Here is a 16,010-nt window from a genome sequence, read left to right as displayed (position 1 = left end):
CAGCGGTAGAGTGCTCACCTAGCACATGAAAGGCCCTGGGTTTGATCCTCAGCACCACATAAAAATAAAGGTATTGTGCCAACTAAAACTGAAAAATATTAAACAATTATAATATATATTGTCAATTTTTAAACTACTTAACAGAGTTACTATTTCAGCATGTGGGAATCTGAATAGACCTATTTTAATATATCCCCCTCCCCCAAAAAAGGCCATTACAGGTGCATATTAATAGAATATCATAATTTAATTATGATAATTGCTTAACATGATTATAAGGAAAAATATTGCATGTTCAAGAAATACAGATAATCTGAGACTAGATTTGAGAAAAGAATGAGTTATTACAACATGATGTATATGCTTACTGTAATTGTGAAATAATTTCACTTAAAGACTCCAAAGTATCACTTGGAACAAAAAATGCTCCTTCCCATATTGCCTAGTGCCCCCTTGACATCCTTATTCCTCAGGGTGTAGATAAAAGGGTTGATTGTAGGAATCATCACTCCATAGAAGAGAGCCATGAACTTGGGATGGTTTCTTGAAATGGAAGAGGTGGGCTGAAGGTACATGCTAATGGCTGGACCATAAAATAAGAAAACCACAATGAGATGAGAGGAACATGTTCCAAAGGCCTTTTTCCTCCCCTCAGAAGATTTAATCTTAAGTATGGCATGAGCAATGCTAGCATAGGAGGCAAGAATTAAGCATAGAGGAACAGCTATTATAAAAATGCATGCCACAGAGAGTGCGAGGTCATTAGCCTTCTTTTCCCCACAGGCAGTCTTTATCAAAACTGGAATCTCACACAATAAGTGATCCAGTTTATTGATGCCACACAGTGACAATTGTAATGTAAGTGTGGCTTCTGAGATAGCATAGGTCAGTCCACATAGCCATGTAATGGATATTAATAAGATGCAAATGCGCTGATTCATGATGAGGGTGTAGTGCAGAGGTCTGCAAATGGCCACATAGCGATCAAAAGACATGACAGCCAAGAGAAGACATTCAGTGGCTCCCATTGTGCTGAATAAATAAAGCTGAAGTGCACACCCCACATAGCTGATGGTCTTCTTAGAGTTTCCTAGGTTAAATAGCATCTGAGGCACAATGCTGGTGGTGTAACACATGTCCAAAAAGGAAAGGTTGGTAAGGAAGAGATACATAGGGCTGTGCAGATGGGCATCTATCTTGCACACCAGAATTATGGCGATGTTTCCCATCATGGCCATGGGGTATGTTATGAGAAGAATAACAAATATTGGAAACTCTAGCCAAGGACGGTCAGCAAAGCCTAGTAGAATAAAATCATCAGGGTGGCTATTGTTAATTAGTACCATGCTTTCCAATTTGTTTTACCTATAATAGGGAAATAATAAAAAAAGATTCATAAATAATGATAATATATTATTATGCATTGTTTATGCACTATTGAAAGATGGGATACAGTAACTTTTGGGGGGAATAATATAAATGATCTTGTATCAAGTGACCCAATTTTTCTTCATAGCACTGTAAGTTAAAATCAGTCACCTTCAATAGGTGAGATCACCATTCTGAATCTGAATTTCCTTCTAAGTATAATATGGCTATCTCCTTAAATTATGAATAGGATTATATGAAAAATAGAACTGACTGATTTGAAAACATAAAAATATTGTTTGTTGAACTCTGACTTGCAGAAGAATTAATAGAGCACAAAGCCAACAATAAAAAATTAAGTTGTTACTTGCAGGAAAAAGGATGAAACTGGACAGGAATGTGTTCAGCAAAGTAAACCAGATGCAGAAAAACAAGTATATTTTCTCTCATATACAAAAGGTATTGGGAAAGCAAAAGGGAAAAAAGGAGATTTAATGAAAGTAGAAGGGAGAATATTAGGGTATAGAAAAGTTATGGGGATGGAGAAGAGGAAGATAAGAGGAGGTCATAGGGATTGAAATTGGCCAAATTATGGTATATGTATGCACAAATATGCCACAAGGAAGCCTACTATGAGTAGGCTGTTCCTGTATCTGGGCATCTGCTAGAGTAACTGAGATATGGGCTGAGGATCATGTGGCTCATTTTTAGAAGCACTACTTTAGGGAAACACAAAAATATTAAGAATATTAAAATATTGAGGTAGTGATAGTAGAAGAAAATTAAAGAACTAATGTGTAGCCATAAGAATAATGATCAAGATAACCTTCTCTGGCACCAATTAGTTGGTGAAATAATTATATTATCTCTATGGGGAATAAGAAATATTTGATGTTAAAGAATCTATCTGAGCTATTTTGAATTCAGCAAGAAATATTAATACTTTTAACATTATTTTTCTCCATTATAAATGAAGAGAGTAGAGCTATAGTCACATACATTTCTCCATGCTTCAGGATTTGTTTTTTTCTGTAATTTTTTTTCTTTTGTAACTGCTTGGTTAAAACTTTGGGCATTTTGTTTTTCATGTTAGATCTTAGTTAGTTTAGTCCTATTGTATGGATTTTCCTTTATTGAATGGGATTATTACCTGTTTTTATGTATGTTTTGGCCAGTTATCTAAGACTCACTCATTATACAGTTACAAATACATTTTTGAACTCTAGGTAACTACTCTCAGAAGATAAGTCAATTTACAAATGCAGGCCCAGAGACCTATTCAAATTCACATGTTGTTTCACATTGTCAGGATATACATATTCTTGTGTTTTTCAAAAATATCCACATTCAATGTGACAAAGTCAAGTAGCTGAGAAAAATGACAAACAATGAATTGACATTTTTTGTTTATATATTTTCCATTATCTAGTGATGCCTTTGGGTTACATAAAATCCACAATGTCTAAGTTGGGCAACATTCAGGTGGAAGGTTACGGTAGCATTTTAGTCACAAAATTCCAAGTTACTTTATAAGTGAAACTAGTGGTTAAAGAAAAAAACTACATTTTTATGGTTCAAAGGTACAATTTTGATATTTTGTTTATCACTGAGGCCTCAACATCCTCCTGTGACATGTCACACAAAGCTATTCAGAGTTAAGATGAGATGTGAATCTTGGTCTTTGTATATTATTCTAGATCAGAAGCATACAATAATAATAATAATAAAATGATGATGATTCTAACTAATCCTTAAGGATCCCTGTTTGCCAATAAGCCTTTCATCCCTGTTAAATCAATTAGTATCAATTAGTAACCATCTTCATTATCTATTTTATCATATCAAAACCTTATGATAGGGAAATTTTAGTTACATATATTTTCATATGTTGTTAATCTTTCATTCTAATCTGCTATAACAGATACAGTTGTAAATACAAAAAATGATAGATAGTTTAAATGAGGTGGTAAAATACGGAGACAATTAGTTTAAAGATTCTATAGAAAGTATCTGTACACTGTCAACATTTATAAACAAATGTGGCTCAGATACTTCATTTAGCTAACATTATTTAAAATGTTATTTTTAGTATCACACATTCAGAAATATAGTATAGCCTATTTTTTAATGATAAAAATTCTGTTGTAGATAGATATGAATCAATAATTGCATTCTAAAAATAAATATTTATAAAATTGCAAACTACCCACATTGTTATGTAATTGAAGCATCAGTCATCCTTTGTCTATTCATTTAATACTGTCATATTCACCCTTTAAATTATTTTTCCAGGAACCATCCTTCAATAGTTTGAAAAGTAAATTTAGATTTGAAATTTTATGAATTCTTCATAATTATTTTTATCTTTAATGAAAGCATTTACTCCAGTATTCTTTGAGTGATTTTATTAAATTTATATTTTTAAAAACTTTTATTCTTATTATTCACATAATTGTAGCTTTGTGGATGGTCATCACTCCTTTCAAAAGACAAAATGGTAGTACATTTGGTCATTGATAAATTTTATTTGGTATTCATGGTAATAGCACTGGGCAGTAGCAGTATCATGACTTTTGTAAGGAAACAGGACTACTGAAAAATAACTAATTAGTTAACATCAGGTTACTAAAGGTTTTATTTTGAAAGAGTAAAACAGAAAGTTTCCTTATTGTGCTGAGTCAGGTAGACAGAAATCTCCCGTTTTATAGAAAATCTGGTCTGTTTGGAATCTATCTGCTTCCTTTAAATCTTCAGTTTGATTATGTGGCATTCAGTATGAGAGACTAATTCAGTTTGCTCTGCTCTGTTGGAGCCTACTAGAGGAGTTCAGTCCAAAACTAGATTTGCCTAGGGACACCACAGCAATTGTGATTTTATTTGGAAGCAATGGTAATCCACACAATATTAAGCTCTATAATTCTATTCTTAGGACTCTTATTTTCTCCTTGTTATTCTCATATTTTATTACTTTTAATTCTTGGATTCTGTGGCTTTTGAATCTACTACTCACAGTAATTTTTAATCACTATTTCACCTCACAAGGGTCTATTTATCTACAAATCTCAAAGTCACTGTAACAAAGTGTCAAACTCTATTCCATTGATATCTCCTTAGTATCTCCATTCACATTTCATTGTAGTATATCCTACTCACACTTCCTTTTCATCACACACAATATATTTACCACATTCCTTAGCTTTATATAGTAGAAGACCACAAGAAGAAATAAGAGTTATTTTATTTGACATCAAAACATTTGGATGAAATATGAGGACAAGTCAATCTATGAAAAATTTGTATACTAAAAACTCATTTTTTTTATTAGTTGCTCAAAACATTACAATGATCTTGACATATCAGACATTTGATTCAAATGGGGTATGAATTCTTATTCTAAAAACTTATTTATACAACATATTCACATGATTGAACGAAATCTTCAAACTCCACTCAGGTATTAAGCATGTCAGAAGTAATATTTATTGAAATTTAAATATGTTTAATGTTATTTTATGTAAGAGTTTCAAAAAAAGAGAATATATACAACGAGTAATGTAATTGTTTCATAGACACTGGAGTAGGCATTTCTAAATTTTAAAGAAGTCTCCTTGAAACCAAATGAAATATTCTCTGACTTTCATACTCATATCAGGCACTATGCTCTACACACATTTCAACCATCCCTGAGAATATTCACCTAACCCATAAAGGGTATTTTTACTTACCTTATTTTGATAAATATGACTCAGTTAAAAGGATTTTTGCAGGAGTACCTTAAACATTTTCATACTCGAGAGAAGAATAAAATGTAGTACAAAAATGAGTACAATATTTAAGAATCAACTTTAAAACCCTTAGTTTTTCAGTTGATAAATGGTGCCAAAAAGGAAAGACAGATTAGATAGGTGATAGTAGAGAGAACAAAGGATGCTTTGTGTGAATGCTATTTGTACACTCTTACTGAAACCTCTTGGGAATGGGTTTCAAGCAGACCATTTATTTGTCCTTATCCCAGTTGAGTTAGCAGAGCATGTTCCATGGGAAAGAGTTCTTTATGGAAATGCATCTTTTGCACAATTAGTTACCTATTGAATTAAGTTGGAAGTGAGTCTCTTCTGTTGTTAGATGTGTTTTAAAATAACCATATTCAATTTCAGAAGATGTTAAACTTTTATTTCATTTTTATTTATTTAAAACTATTTGTAGATATGTATTTGTTTTTCTATTGATGAATAATAACTGCATGTTTATGGAATACAGTGTGATGTTTTGGTATATTTATACAATTCATGTTGATGATCTGAGAATACTAACTTATCCATCATTTCAAATATTTGTCATTTGTTTATGTTGAGTACAAACTTCTAATTGAATTACATAATAAAATATTATTTACTATAGCAAACTTCTATGTAATAAAACACCAACTCTTCTTTATACATGGATATGACTTTGTAACCATTATGTTGCTTATACATTGTGGATGCTAGTGCCTTTTTGAATAAATAGTGTGCAAATGTTTTTTCCTATTCTGAGGTTTGTCTGTTTAATTTGCTAATTATATCCTTTACTATTGTTAACAACTAAAAGCTTTTAGAAAAAAAAAAAACTTTTCTTTTTTTTTTTTCATTTGTTGCCTTCACCTTTATATTCTTGTCTAAAAATTCTTGCCCAGACCAATGTCACGGTGTTTCTAGTTTTTCTAGAGTTTGAGGCTTTGCATTAAGGTCTTTGATTAACTTTGAGTTTATTTTTTATATAGGATGAGTGAAAGCAGTCTAGTCTCATTCTACATGCAGATGTCCACTTTCCTCAGCACCATTTATTGAAGAGGACATCCTTGCACAAATGTATATCCTTGGAAAAATCCTTTAGAATTTCTAATTTTTCTATTCTTTTCCATTGGTCTATGTGCTTATTTTTGTGTAAGCACCAAATTCTTTTGGTTCTCTAGTTTTTTAGGATATTTGGAACTCAGGCTATGTTTTGCCTTCACATTCCTTTTTTGCTTAAAATTGCTTTGAATGAATGAGATCTTCTGTAGTTCCATACAAACTATAGAATTACTTTTTAAAATTTCAGTCAAGTATGATTTTTGAACACTAATTTTAAATAAGATACAATCAAACTCTGTATTTTCAGGGAAATTGGTTCCAGGATCCCAAATAGGTATAAAAATCTGTAGATTTTCAAGTCTCTTATTATAAATAACAGTATTTGCATATAACATGTATATATTCTTCTTTATATTATAAATCATTTTTTGATTTAATTTTAATGCCTAATACAATGTAAAAAGTTGTTATAAGAAAATGGCAATAAAGACAAGAAAAAATCTGCACATGGTTAGTACAGACATAAATCATTATGGACATATTTATGGAATACATTATCTACTGATGTATGGATATACATCAGATATACATGTATGATTGTTGAATGTATGGACAGAGAACCCATGAACATGGAAGACTAACTGTACAGTGAATTAAATAAGTAGGAAAAATCAGATCGGTTAGATAAATGATTTGAGGGAATTTAAATGTGGGTTTTCTGATACCATACTTCATTTATTCTTAAAATATCTCACATAATATTTTACTGTTTAATCTGATTGTTTCGCTGTTGAGTTCCTTATGCATTCTACAAAATAATCCCTTGTCAGATAGTTTGCAATTTTTTCCCATTTCTTATATTGCTTCTTCAATCTGTTGATTCTTTGCTGTGCAGAAGATATAATTCCATTTTGTTCTTTTGTTACCTGTATTTTTGAGATCTTATTTAAAAAATTATTGCTTATGCCAATGTCTTGAAAAATTTCTGCCATTTTATTTCTAGTAATTTCATAGTTTCCCATCTTACATTCATGTTTTGATTCTTTCTGAGTTTGTTTTTGCATATGATGAGAGACAGGAGTCAAATTTCAGTCTTGTGTACATCAGTTTTCAGTATATACCACTAATTGAACAGGCTATCCTTTTCTTTTCTTTTTTCCCCTTTGATGAGAGTTATTTGGCTGTAAATGCAAGCAGTTATTTCTGGACACTCTATTCTGTTCCATTGGTCTGTGTGTCTGTTTTTGTTTTGATTACTTTAGCTGTGTGGCATATTTTGTCATGTAATATGGCATCTCCTGTTTTGTCCTTTTTGGTGAATAATTGGCAATTTGGGGTTCTTTGTGCATCCATATGAATTTTAAGACTTTCTTTTTCTTTTTACTAAATCTCTGAAGAATATCATTAGTACTTTGATAGCATAGAATCTAGAGAACACTCTGGGCAATATGAACAGTTTAATATTAAATTTTTTAAATAAATATATTCATTGTATTTTTTGTGTCCTCTATAATTTCTTTCCCCAGAGTTTTGTAATTTTTTTTTATAAAAGTGTTTTGTTTCCTTGACTCAAGTCATTAAATTCTTGTTAAGTGTCTTAATTTGTCATTAGGTTCAATGTTTGGAATTTTAAAAATTTTATTAGTGCATTATGTTTATCCATAATAGTGGCTTCATGTTGACATAATCATGCATGCATGGAATATAATTTGCTTTATTTCAGTTCCTATTACTTCCTATTTTCCTCCCTACTTTTTGTTCCTCTTCCTCTACTGGCCTTCTTTCTATTTATTTATTGTTTCTTAAATTGGTCCTTCACAGTAGTAATATTTACATATTTATATATTGCATTTACATCTTAACTGGGTCATTTTCATTCTGCAGTTTCTTCCTTTTCCCATTCCTCCACCCTCCCCCACAATTCCATTCCTCTACTCCACTGATCTCTCTTCTATTTTTATGGAAATGACCCTCTCCCTCCTTTTTTTTCTTATTTTGCTCTAGATTCCACATAGGAGAGAGAGAAAACTTTGACCCTTGACTTTCTGAATCTGGCTTATTTCACTTAGCATTATGTTCTCCAGTTTTATCCATTTACCAGCAAATGTTATAATTTCATTCTTGTGTGTGTGTACACGTGTGTGTGTGTGTGTGTGTAAAATCATTCATATATATGTATGTGTATACATACACATGTAACATATATACCAAGTCTTTATATTGTGTACTCTGGGTATAAAATTATAGTAGTAATCATCTTGAATAGGTTGAGAAATCAGTTATTAAAGATAATAAAATTACTATTATACCAAATAGAAATTGAAAAGGAGAAGAGAAAAATGGACAAAGAAAATAAAAAGAATGAGTAAAGATAGAATGAATAAGTAATGCAAACTACAATAGAAACATCAGGGAAAAAATTGAAGGTATTTGAGGTAGAAGTAGGTAATGCAAGAAGGAAAAGAGAAGCTATGAGTAGCAAATGTAAACCAGAGCTAGGAAAACAAAAATAGAATGATCCCAGTAAATGCTTTAAAACATCAGAAGAAATAAATCAAATATGTTGAGTGCTCCAATGTCAAATAATAGGAGAACATCTATGGATTCAATATGAAGAGTATTATCTGCAGGATCGCTGCATGTGATAATTCATGGCAAGGTAGGGAGATTTTTAAATGATTCTTCCTTATTTATGTTTCATCAAGATTTAGGAACTTTAGAAAATGTCCACTACTTCTCAGCTTTATTTCTAGGTGAAAGGGTAAAGTTTCTAAGCTGCTTCTAAACTGCAAAGCCTGAGTTAAAATGTAAAAGACCAGGCATTGTAAAGTTCCTAAGCTGCAAGGCCTGAGTTAAAAAGTGAAGGACTAGGTATTGTTAAGTTCCTCTGCTACACCCAGAACCTGAAATTCCTGAGGCAGTTAAGACAATGCCCTACTGGCCATTTAGTTGATTAATAGCCTAGGGCCCTGTGCAGCTTGTCATGTAGGCATACAGGGCCCGAACCAATCAGTTTGAATGTGTACCCCGCTTAGGAGTGACCAATCACCCCCGCCCGACCTGTTCCCGCCAATGAATGTACTAATCAAGTTTAAGAATTGTTGTTTGATTTTCCCGTGCCTCATGATGATTTGTCCTGATGTATGCAAAGCCTCCGCCCTCCCCAAAAAGTGTACTTAAGCAGTGCTCAGCCCCTGCTTGGGGCTCTGGGCTGCTCTCCATTCTTGAGTGAGCACGGAGCCCCAGCGCGCTGGAATGGATCCCCAATAAATCCCCTTCTGCAATTGCATGAGTCAGTCTCTTGGTGGTCTCTTCCTCCGACGCTTCGCTGGACCCTTACATAGGTTTCATTGGGTATGGAGGTAGTGATTCCATAAGCTCCCACCTCTGATAGAACCATAGTAGAACCCTCCATTCCCCGTCTTTAGTGTCATGCACCTACTATCTTTCTCTTGGGTAAGAGGAGACAGTCCCTAATTGTGACTTAGTAGCCAGGTTATTCCCTGCTAACGTTTTTTTTCTTAGATGTCCTCCTGAAGAAAACCTCCTTGTATCCAGCACTGTCAAATACAATTTGGAATCCCCTGTGTATATTTTGGAGTGTGCGGGGTTTGGTGGTCTAAGGTAGAGGTCTGGCTGATGTGGTGCTGGTTGACCTGCTGAGGGATATAGGGCTATCACCCCTTCTGAAGTGCAGAAGTTGCAGGTCAGTGGGCTTGTATCTGGATTGTGGATGGTGTCCATGTGATGCTCCCCTGTAAGTCCCTTTATGAGGTGTATTGCCATTGTGTATGCATGAGGTTCTTTGCTGGCTACTCACAGTTATCTTTAGAACATGCCTTCTATGACTTCATGAATTTAATTAAGAATTAAGTTAACTGGATGCTTTAGAACTCACAGATATGGATGCTCCTAGAAGTACTGGGACACAAAAGCTACTTCTCTGGTTGCTATAGTTTTCCTCACCAGCCAGTGTTTATTAGCCCTGAGAGGTCTGAGTTGGCATGCTTGGACGGTGCTGTGTCTGCTGACTATTTCTGTTGGGTGTGAGAATGTAGGGTGCATAGCTCAGGGCTGTCATTGTCTCCTGCTGGATGCTTAGCACCTGCTCCCTTCTGCAGGTGCTTCTTTATACTGGCATAGAGCTTGGTGGCTGTCTTCAACTGTAAGTCCTATAGATGTGGGCTCTCTGTGAGAAGTCTGTGGTCGCAAAGCCTCCATCCTGGCTGCTGCAGATCAGTGGGGTACTGTTCCTGTGACTGGGGTAGAATTTCAGTTGGCCTTCCTTTGTCTGAGCTCCTAAGGCTGGGCAACTGTGAGCATCACCTTCAGTCCAGTTGGGCTTCTTTGTAGCAAACAAAGTGCTTGGTGGTTGTCTGACACTATGGGGCCTGTGGTGTCCACTCTCTTTGGGCAGTCTGTGGAATAGAAACCTCCACACTGGTTTCTGCAGATCACCAGGATTTTACCCATCACTGTGATGGAAGTGGAGTGTCAATTGGCCCATCTTTGCCTGAGGTCCTGCAGAGGCTTTGGGGTGCTCTGGACTGGGGTTAACACTACCCAGGGATGATTTATTCTTGGGTCAATTCCATCCCATTCCTCTTGTCCTAGGGGAGGGGGAGGGGGTTTTACTAACCTTCAGCTAGCAGCTATCCCTCTAGAAGTTTCTTCCAATAAGATTACTGAAATAACCTGTTTCAAGCAGTTTCCTCTGGTTTTATTTATTACTACAGGTGGGGAGAAGATTTATTGCTTTAATTTCTTCATAGGAGACTAGCTAGCTGTGGATTCTACTGAATGGATGTGCTGTTTGATATAGTTTTCAGCCTACAATTTGGGTTAAACTGTGTGATCTTCTTCACCTTATATCCAGCTCCTGTCCTGTTTTAACTTGGTCTGCCTTTTTTTTTAAGCAAATCTTGTTAAGGAAGTAAGATTTGGGCTTCCCCCGCCCCCCATTCTCCTTCTATGTTACCTTTTCCCTCTCAACACACCCTGGTCAGAGATTGGAGTCAAGGATTTCTGTCTTTATTTTCTGCTTCAGTAAAATATTTCAATTCCCCATAAGTCTCAGACTGTCCTATATTGAGTTTTATGGTGTTTGCTCTGTCACTCAGCTTTCTGGTCAGCTGTTCTTTCTCTGCTTTGTTTCTGGCCATGGAGGAATTGAGTGTTGCTCTTCAGTTTCACTCTGTCATCATTTCCTCTCCTTGATAAAATTTATTTCTGGACATTGTATTATATTTTTGCAGCTGTCAAAAATGGGATCTCATTCTTTATTTCTCTCTGAGCATTCTCATGATTGCTGTACAAAAGTGCTACTTATTTTGGTGTATTGATTTTGTGTACTGTAACTTTACTGAATTCATTTATCAGTTCCAGTGGTGTTCTAGTGGAATAGTTTATTTTTTTAAAATATAGAAACATATCTTCTACAATGAGGAATAATTTGACTTTATATCTTTCTATTTCTATTTTCTTTCTTGCCTAACTACTCTGGCTAAGACTTCCAGTATTAAACTGAGTAAGAGTGGCAGAAGTGGGAATATTTGTCTTACTATAGGTTTTAGAGGAACAGTTTTCCGTTTATCCCTATTCAATGTTAAGTTGACTAGTGAGTTTGCTGTATATACCCTCTATTATGTTGAAATATATTCCTTCTATACCTACTTTGGTACAATTTTTATCCTGAAGGGATGTTGAACTTTTAGCAAATGCTTTTTATGTATCTACTGAGATATTCACATGATTTTTGACCTTTCCTTTGTTGATTTGGGGTATTACATTTATTGAATTGATTTTCAAATAGGCGCTTTAGTTGTGGTCTGTGAAAGGTGTTGAACCATTCTGGCATCTGTCAGTTAAATTCCAATTAATTATGGTCAATAATCTCTTTTATATGCTGTTGGGTTCCATTTGCTGGTATGTAATTGAGTATTTTATTTTGCATATGTATCAATTAAAGGTATGGATCTAAAGTATTCTTTTAAGTGTGTGTGTCCTTGTTTGATTTAAGTATAGAATAATACAAAGAGTTTGGTACAGTTCCTATCTTTTCCATTTTTTTTTGGAATATTTTGAGAATTACAATTAAATCTTCTTTAAATGTTTTGTAGAATTCAGTCAAAAAGCCATCACATCTTGGACTTTTCTTTGATGGGAGATTTTAAATCACTGTTTTGATCTCATTACTCATTATTGGTCTGTTCATATTTTCAATTTCTTCTTGATTCAATCATTTTGGGGAGCATATGTTTAGGAATTTGTCCATTTCTTCCAGGTTTTCCAATTTGTTAGCATCCAATTGTTAATAGTTTTTTATGATCAATTTATTTCCTGGGATCAGTTGTAATATCTCCTTTTTTACCTCTGATTTTATTTATTTGGGCTTTTCTTTTTCTTTATTTTTTGTTTTTGTTTATCTAGCTAAAGAGTTGTCAATTTTGTTTATCTTTTTTTTTTTGAAGAATGTTTGCTTCATTTATCTTTTGTATAGTCTTTTAAATTTTGATTTTATTTCTGCTCTGATATTTATTTTCATTTGAATAATTTTACATTTGGTTTGTTCTTTTATAAGTACTTGAGGTGTATCATTAGGTTGTTTATTTGAAATCTTTCTATTTTCTATTGTTTTCATTTATTATTATAAGCTTCCCTCTTAGTTCTACTTTTGTTATAGCACACAGATTTTTATGTTTTCATTTCAAGAATTTTTTTTTCATTTTTACTTGCTTCAATGCCCCATTGGTTATTTAGGAGTAAGTTGTTGAATTTTGATTTACTTGAATTTTTCCCATTGTACTTGTTTATTTCTAGTTTTATTCCATTTAGCCTTTGGAAAATATATGAAAGGATTTCAGTTTTTAAAATACTTTTTAAGACTAGCGTATGATTTAACCTGGCGTTTTTTTTTTTTCCATTTGCTATATTGTATACTGCTGTATTGGATGAGATGTTCTGTAACTGTTTTTCAGGTCAAAGTCATTTAAAATATGGTTTAATTCTGATGTATCTTTACTAATTCTCTGTATGAATGGCTTGGTCATTGAGGAAAGTGGTGTATTTATTTCACCAATTATTATGGTATTGAAATCTGTCTCTCTCTTTAGATGTAATAATATTTGTTATACTTATGATAGTTATCTCTTCTTGCTGAATTGATTCTTTTAATATATAATGACTTTCTTCATATTTTTTTGTAATTTTTGATTTAATTTTTCTTCTATTTGATATGATTGAAGCTGTTATTGCTTGCTTTTGATTTGTGCAGTATATCTTTCTTCAAACCTTCCTTTTTAGTCTGTCGTGTGTATCTTATTTAGTGAAGTGAAGTGAGTTTCTTTTAGGCGACCTATAATTGGAATTTGCTTTTCTAATTCATTGACCAACATTTTCTTTTGACTAGAGATTTTAATCCATTCATATTCAAAATTATTATCAATAAGGTGTGAACTTACTCTGTCATTTTGTTGTTTTCTGAAATTTTACATGTTCTTTCTTCCTTTCCACCTCTGAAAAATTCCCTCAGTTTTTCCTTACCTGGGAAGTGTTTTATTTCACTTCATTTCTGAAGAATAGCATTGTGGGACATAGTATCCTTAGTTTTCAGGGTTTTTTTTTGTTTGTTTGTTTTGTCCTTCAGGATTTTGAAGATATCATCATGTTCTCTTATGGCCTACAAGATTTCTGTCAAGATCTGCCTTTATTCTAACCAGGATTTCTTTGTATGTGACTCGACACTATTTTCTTCCTGTTTTTTTATTCTCTCTTTGGCTTGTAGTTTTGAAAGTTTGACTATAATGTACCTTTAAAAATGTCTTCTAGGGTTGAGTCTAGTTGATATCCTTTGAGCTTTCTGATTCCTGATGTACATATCCCTTTTAAAATGTGGAATTTTTTTGCTATTAATTCAATTAAATGAGGTTTTGATGAATTTTTTCCTTTTTTTTTCTTATTCTACAACTCCTATAATATGAATAGTTTTTCACTAATAGTGTTCTATATATCTTGTTAGCTTTCTTCATACCTTTTCTTTATTTTTTAAAAAAGTATTACTTTTTCTTCCTTTGTTTTAGTTGACTTTCTAAAATACCTGTCCTCAAGTTAATAAATTCTTTCTTCTGCTGGGTCTAGTTTGTTGAAGAAACTCTCCATTACATTTTTTATTTCACTGATAGAAATTTTCATTTCCAAGTTTTCTGATTGATGCTTTTAAATGATTTCTCTCACTTTGTTAATTATTCATGACATTTGTATCATGTAATGTTTCTTCTCATTTTATTATATTGTCTGTATTCTCCTGCATCTTGTGTTTCCTTAAGATCATTGCTTTAAATTCTTTTCTGTAATTCCATAGATTTCCTTTAAATTGGTATGTATTTCTGAAGAATTGTGTTCCACTGGAAGTGGCATAGTTCCTTGCTTTCTCATGTTTCTTGGGCCCCTACTTTGATGTCTGTGTATCTTGTGTAACAGGTGCTTCTTCCCATTTTATCTAGGAGCTTTCATAGGAAAAATGTTTTTTCATTTATGTGTGATATAGGTTGTCAGTTGAATTGGTGCTTCGGTTGTGCTCTATGTAAGCTCAGAAATATGAACTTCAGCTATAATCAATTTCAGAATTGTCTTTGAGCCCCTCAACAGTCTAGGCTACAGAAGTTCTTGAAGATATTGGTGCAAATTTGCAATGGATTTGGGTTTCCTATAGTGTGGATCATCAGGTTTCACAGAGTCTAGTTTTGATGAGGTTGGATCTTGTGATAGTGGCGACTGTAGTTCCAGGGATGTAGGATGCAGAGAGAACCATCCAGTCACTGGGGGTGTGCAACACTGGCAGCATTAGTGCTGGAGTCATGCAACATGAAGGAGACTTTCCTAAAGACCTTGGGATGACACAGGCTATCCCTGGACTTGAGGTACTGGAAGCTGCAGGCTTGTAGCCACAGGGATCTTTTCCAGGTACTGCAGTATTAGCATGGGTGATACCGGTATCTCTGGCACCAGAAATTGTTTTCCCAGGACTTTGAATTCAAAGGAGATGTTGAGCACAGGTGACACCAGGGATTTTGGCACCATTATCTATAGACTCAAAACCATGGGATTCGAAGGGCACCATCCCTAGGCCCATATGGTAAGTGTGGGTCCTTCTGGGGCCAGTGATCCTGGAGCTCTAGAACATGAATGATGCTTCCCCAAGGTCTGGTGGAGTAATTGCTGCTGGTGGTGGCAGTTTCAGTTCTGGAGCTGCAGAACATGATTGGGACCATTCCCACTCCCACAGGGCAATTGTGGACAGTACTGTTATTTTTAAACTCAATAGCCTTGGTCCCATATCTTCAGAATGCATAATGGCCTGTCTCATGCTATGACGTATACATAGGCCTTAGTCTACTTACAGCATCAGAGGCTTGCTACAAGACTTTAATGCAGGATAGAGTCTAAGATTGACTGTTGTAGCACATTGGGTTGTGAGGCTTGTGGCGCCTGTTGGGGCCCAAGGAGCACTTCATCTTTAGGTGAAAGAAGTTGTTAGACCACAGAAAGTTCCCCAAGCTGGATTTAGCTGAGTACTATGGAATTCTCCTGCAATTAGAATTACAGGTTTGCTGCAATAATGGGGGTTATTGGTACCTTCCAACTTACCTTTCAACTAGCAATATGGAGTCTCCCCCTGCCCCTGCCCAACCCCACACCACTTCCTGAATATCCAAGGTCAAAATAAGTGTTTTTCATCTTTCTCTCTGATACCTTTCATACTCTCTTATGGTGTTTAGGATTCCTTCACTTCCTTGCTGATTTTCATAT

The 16,010-nt window shown here is 34.2% G+C and overlaps 1 protein-coding gene across 1 annotated transcript; it reads right to left on the bottom strand.

Moving 5' to 3' along the window:
* Positions 1-407: 407 nt before the first annotated feature.
* Positions 408-1,346, bottom strand: LOC107133786 (olfactory receptor 2B11-like). The gene has a single exon (XM_015475978.1). The coding sequence runs from the start codon at positions 1,344-1,346 to the stop codon at positions 408-410; it is 939 nt and encodes a 312-aa protein (XP_015331464.1).
* Positions 1,347-16,010: the final 14,664 nt, after the last annotated feature.

The sequence above is a fragment of the Marmota marmota genome, unplaced genomic scaffold (assembly GCF_001458135.2).
Source record: "Marmota marmota marmota unplaced genomic scaffold, marMar, whole genome shotgun sequence".
Classification (NCBI taxonomy): Eukaryota; Metazoa; Chordata; class Mammalia; order Rodentia; family Sciuridae; genus Marmota; species Marmota marmota.
The sequence above is the reverse complement of the archived record's forward strand: the minus strand, read 5'-3'. Positions and strand labels throughout refer to the sequence as shown.

What these genes read in the sequence shown, in the direction of transcription:
- LOC107133786 (XM_015475978.1), bottom strand. Translation starts at nt 1,346, where the DNA reads ATGGTACTAATTAACAATAGCCACCCTGATGATTTTATTCTACTAGGC.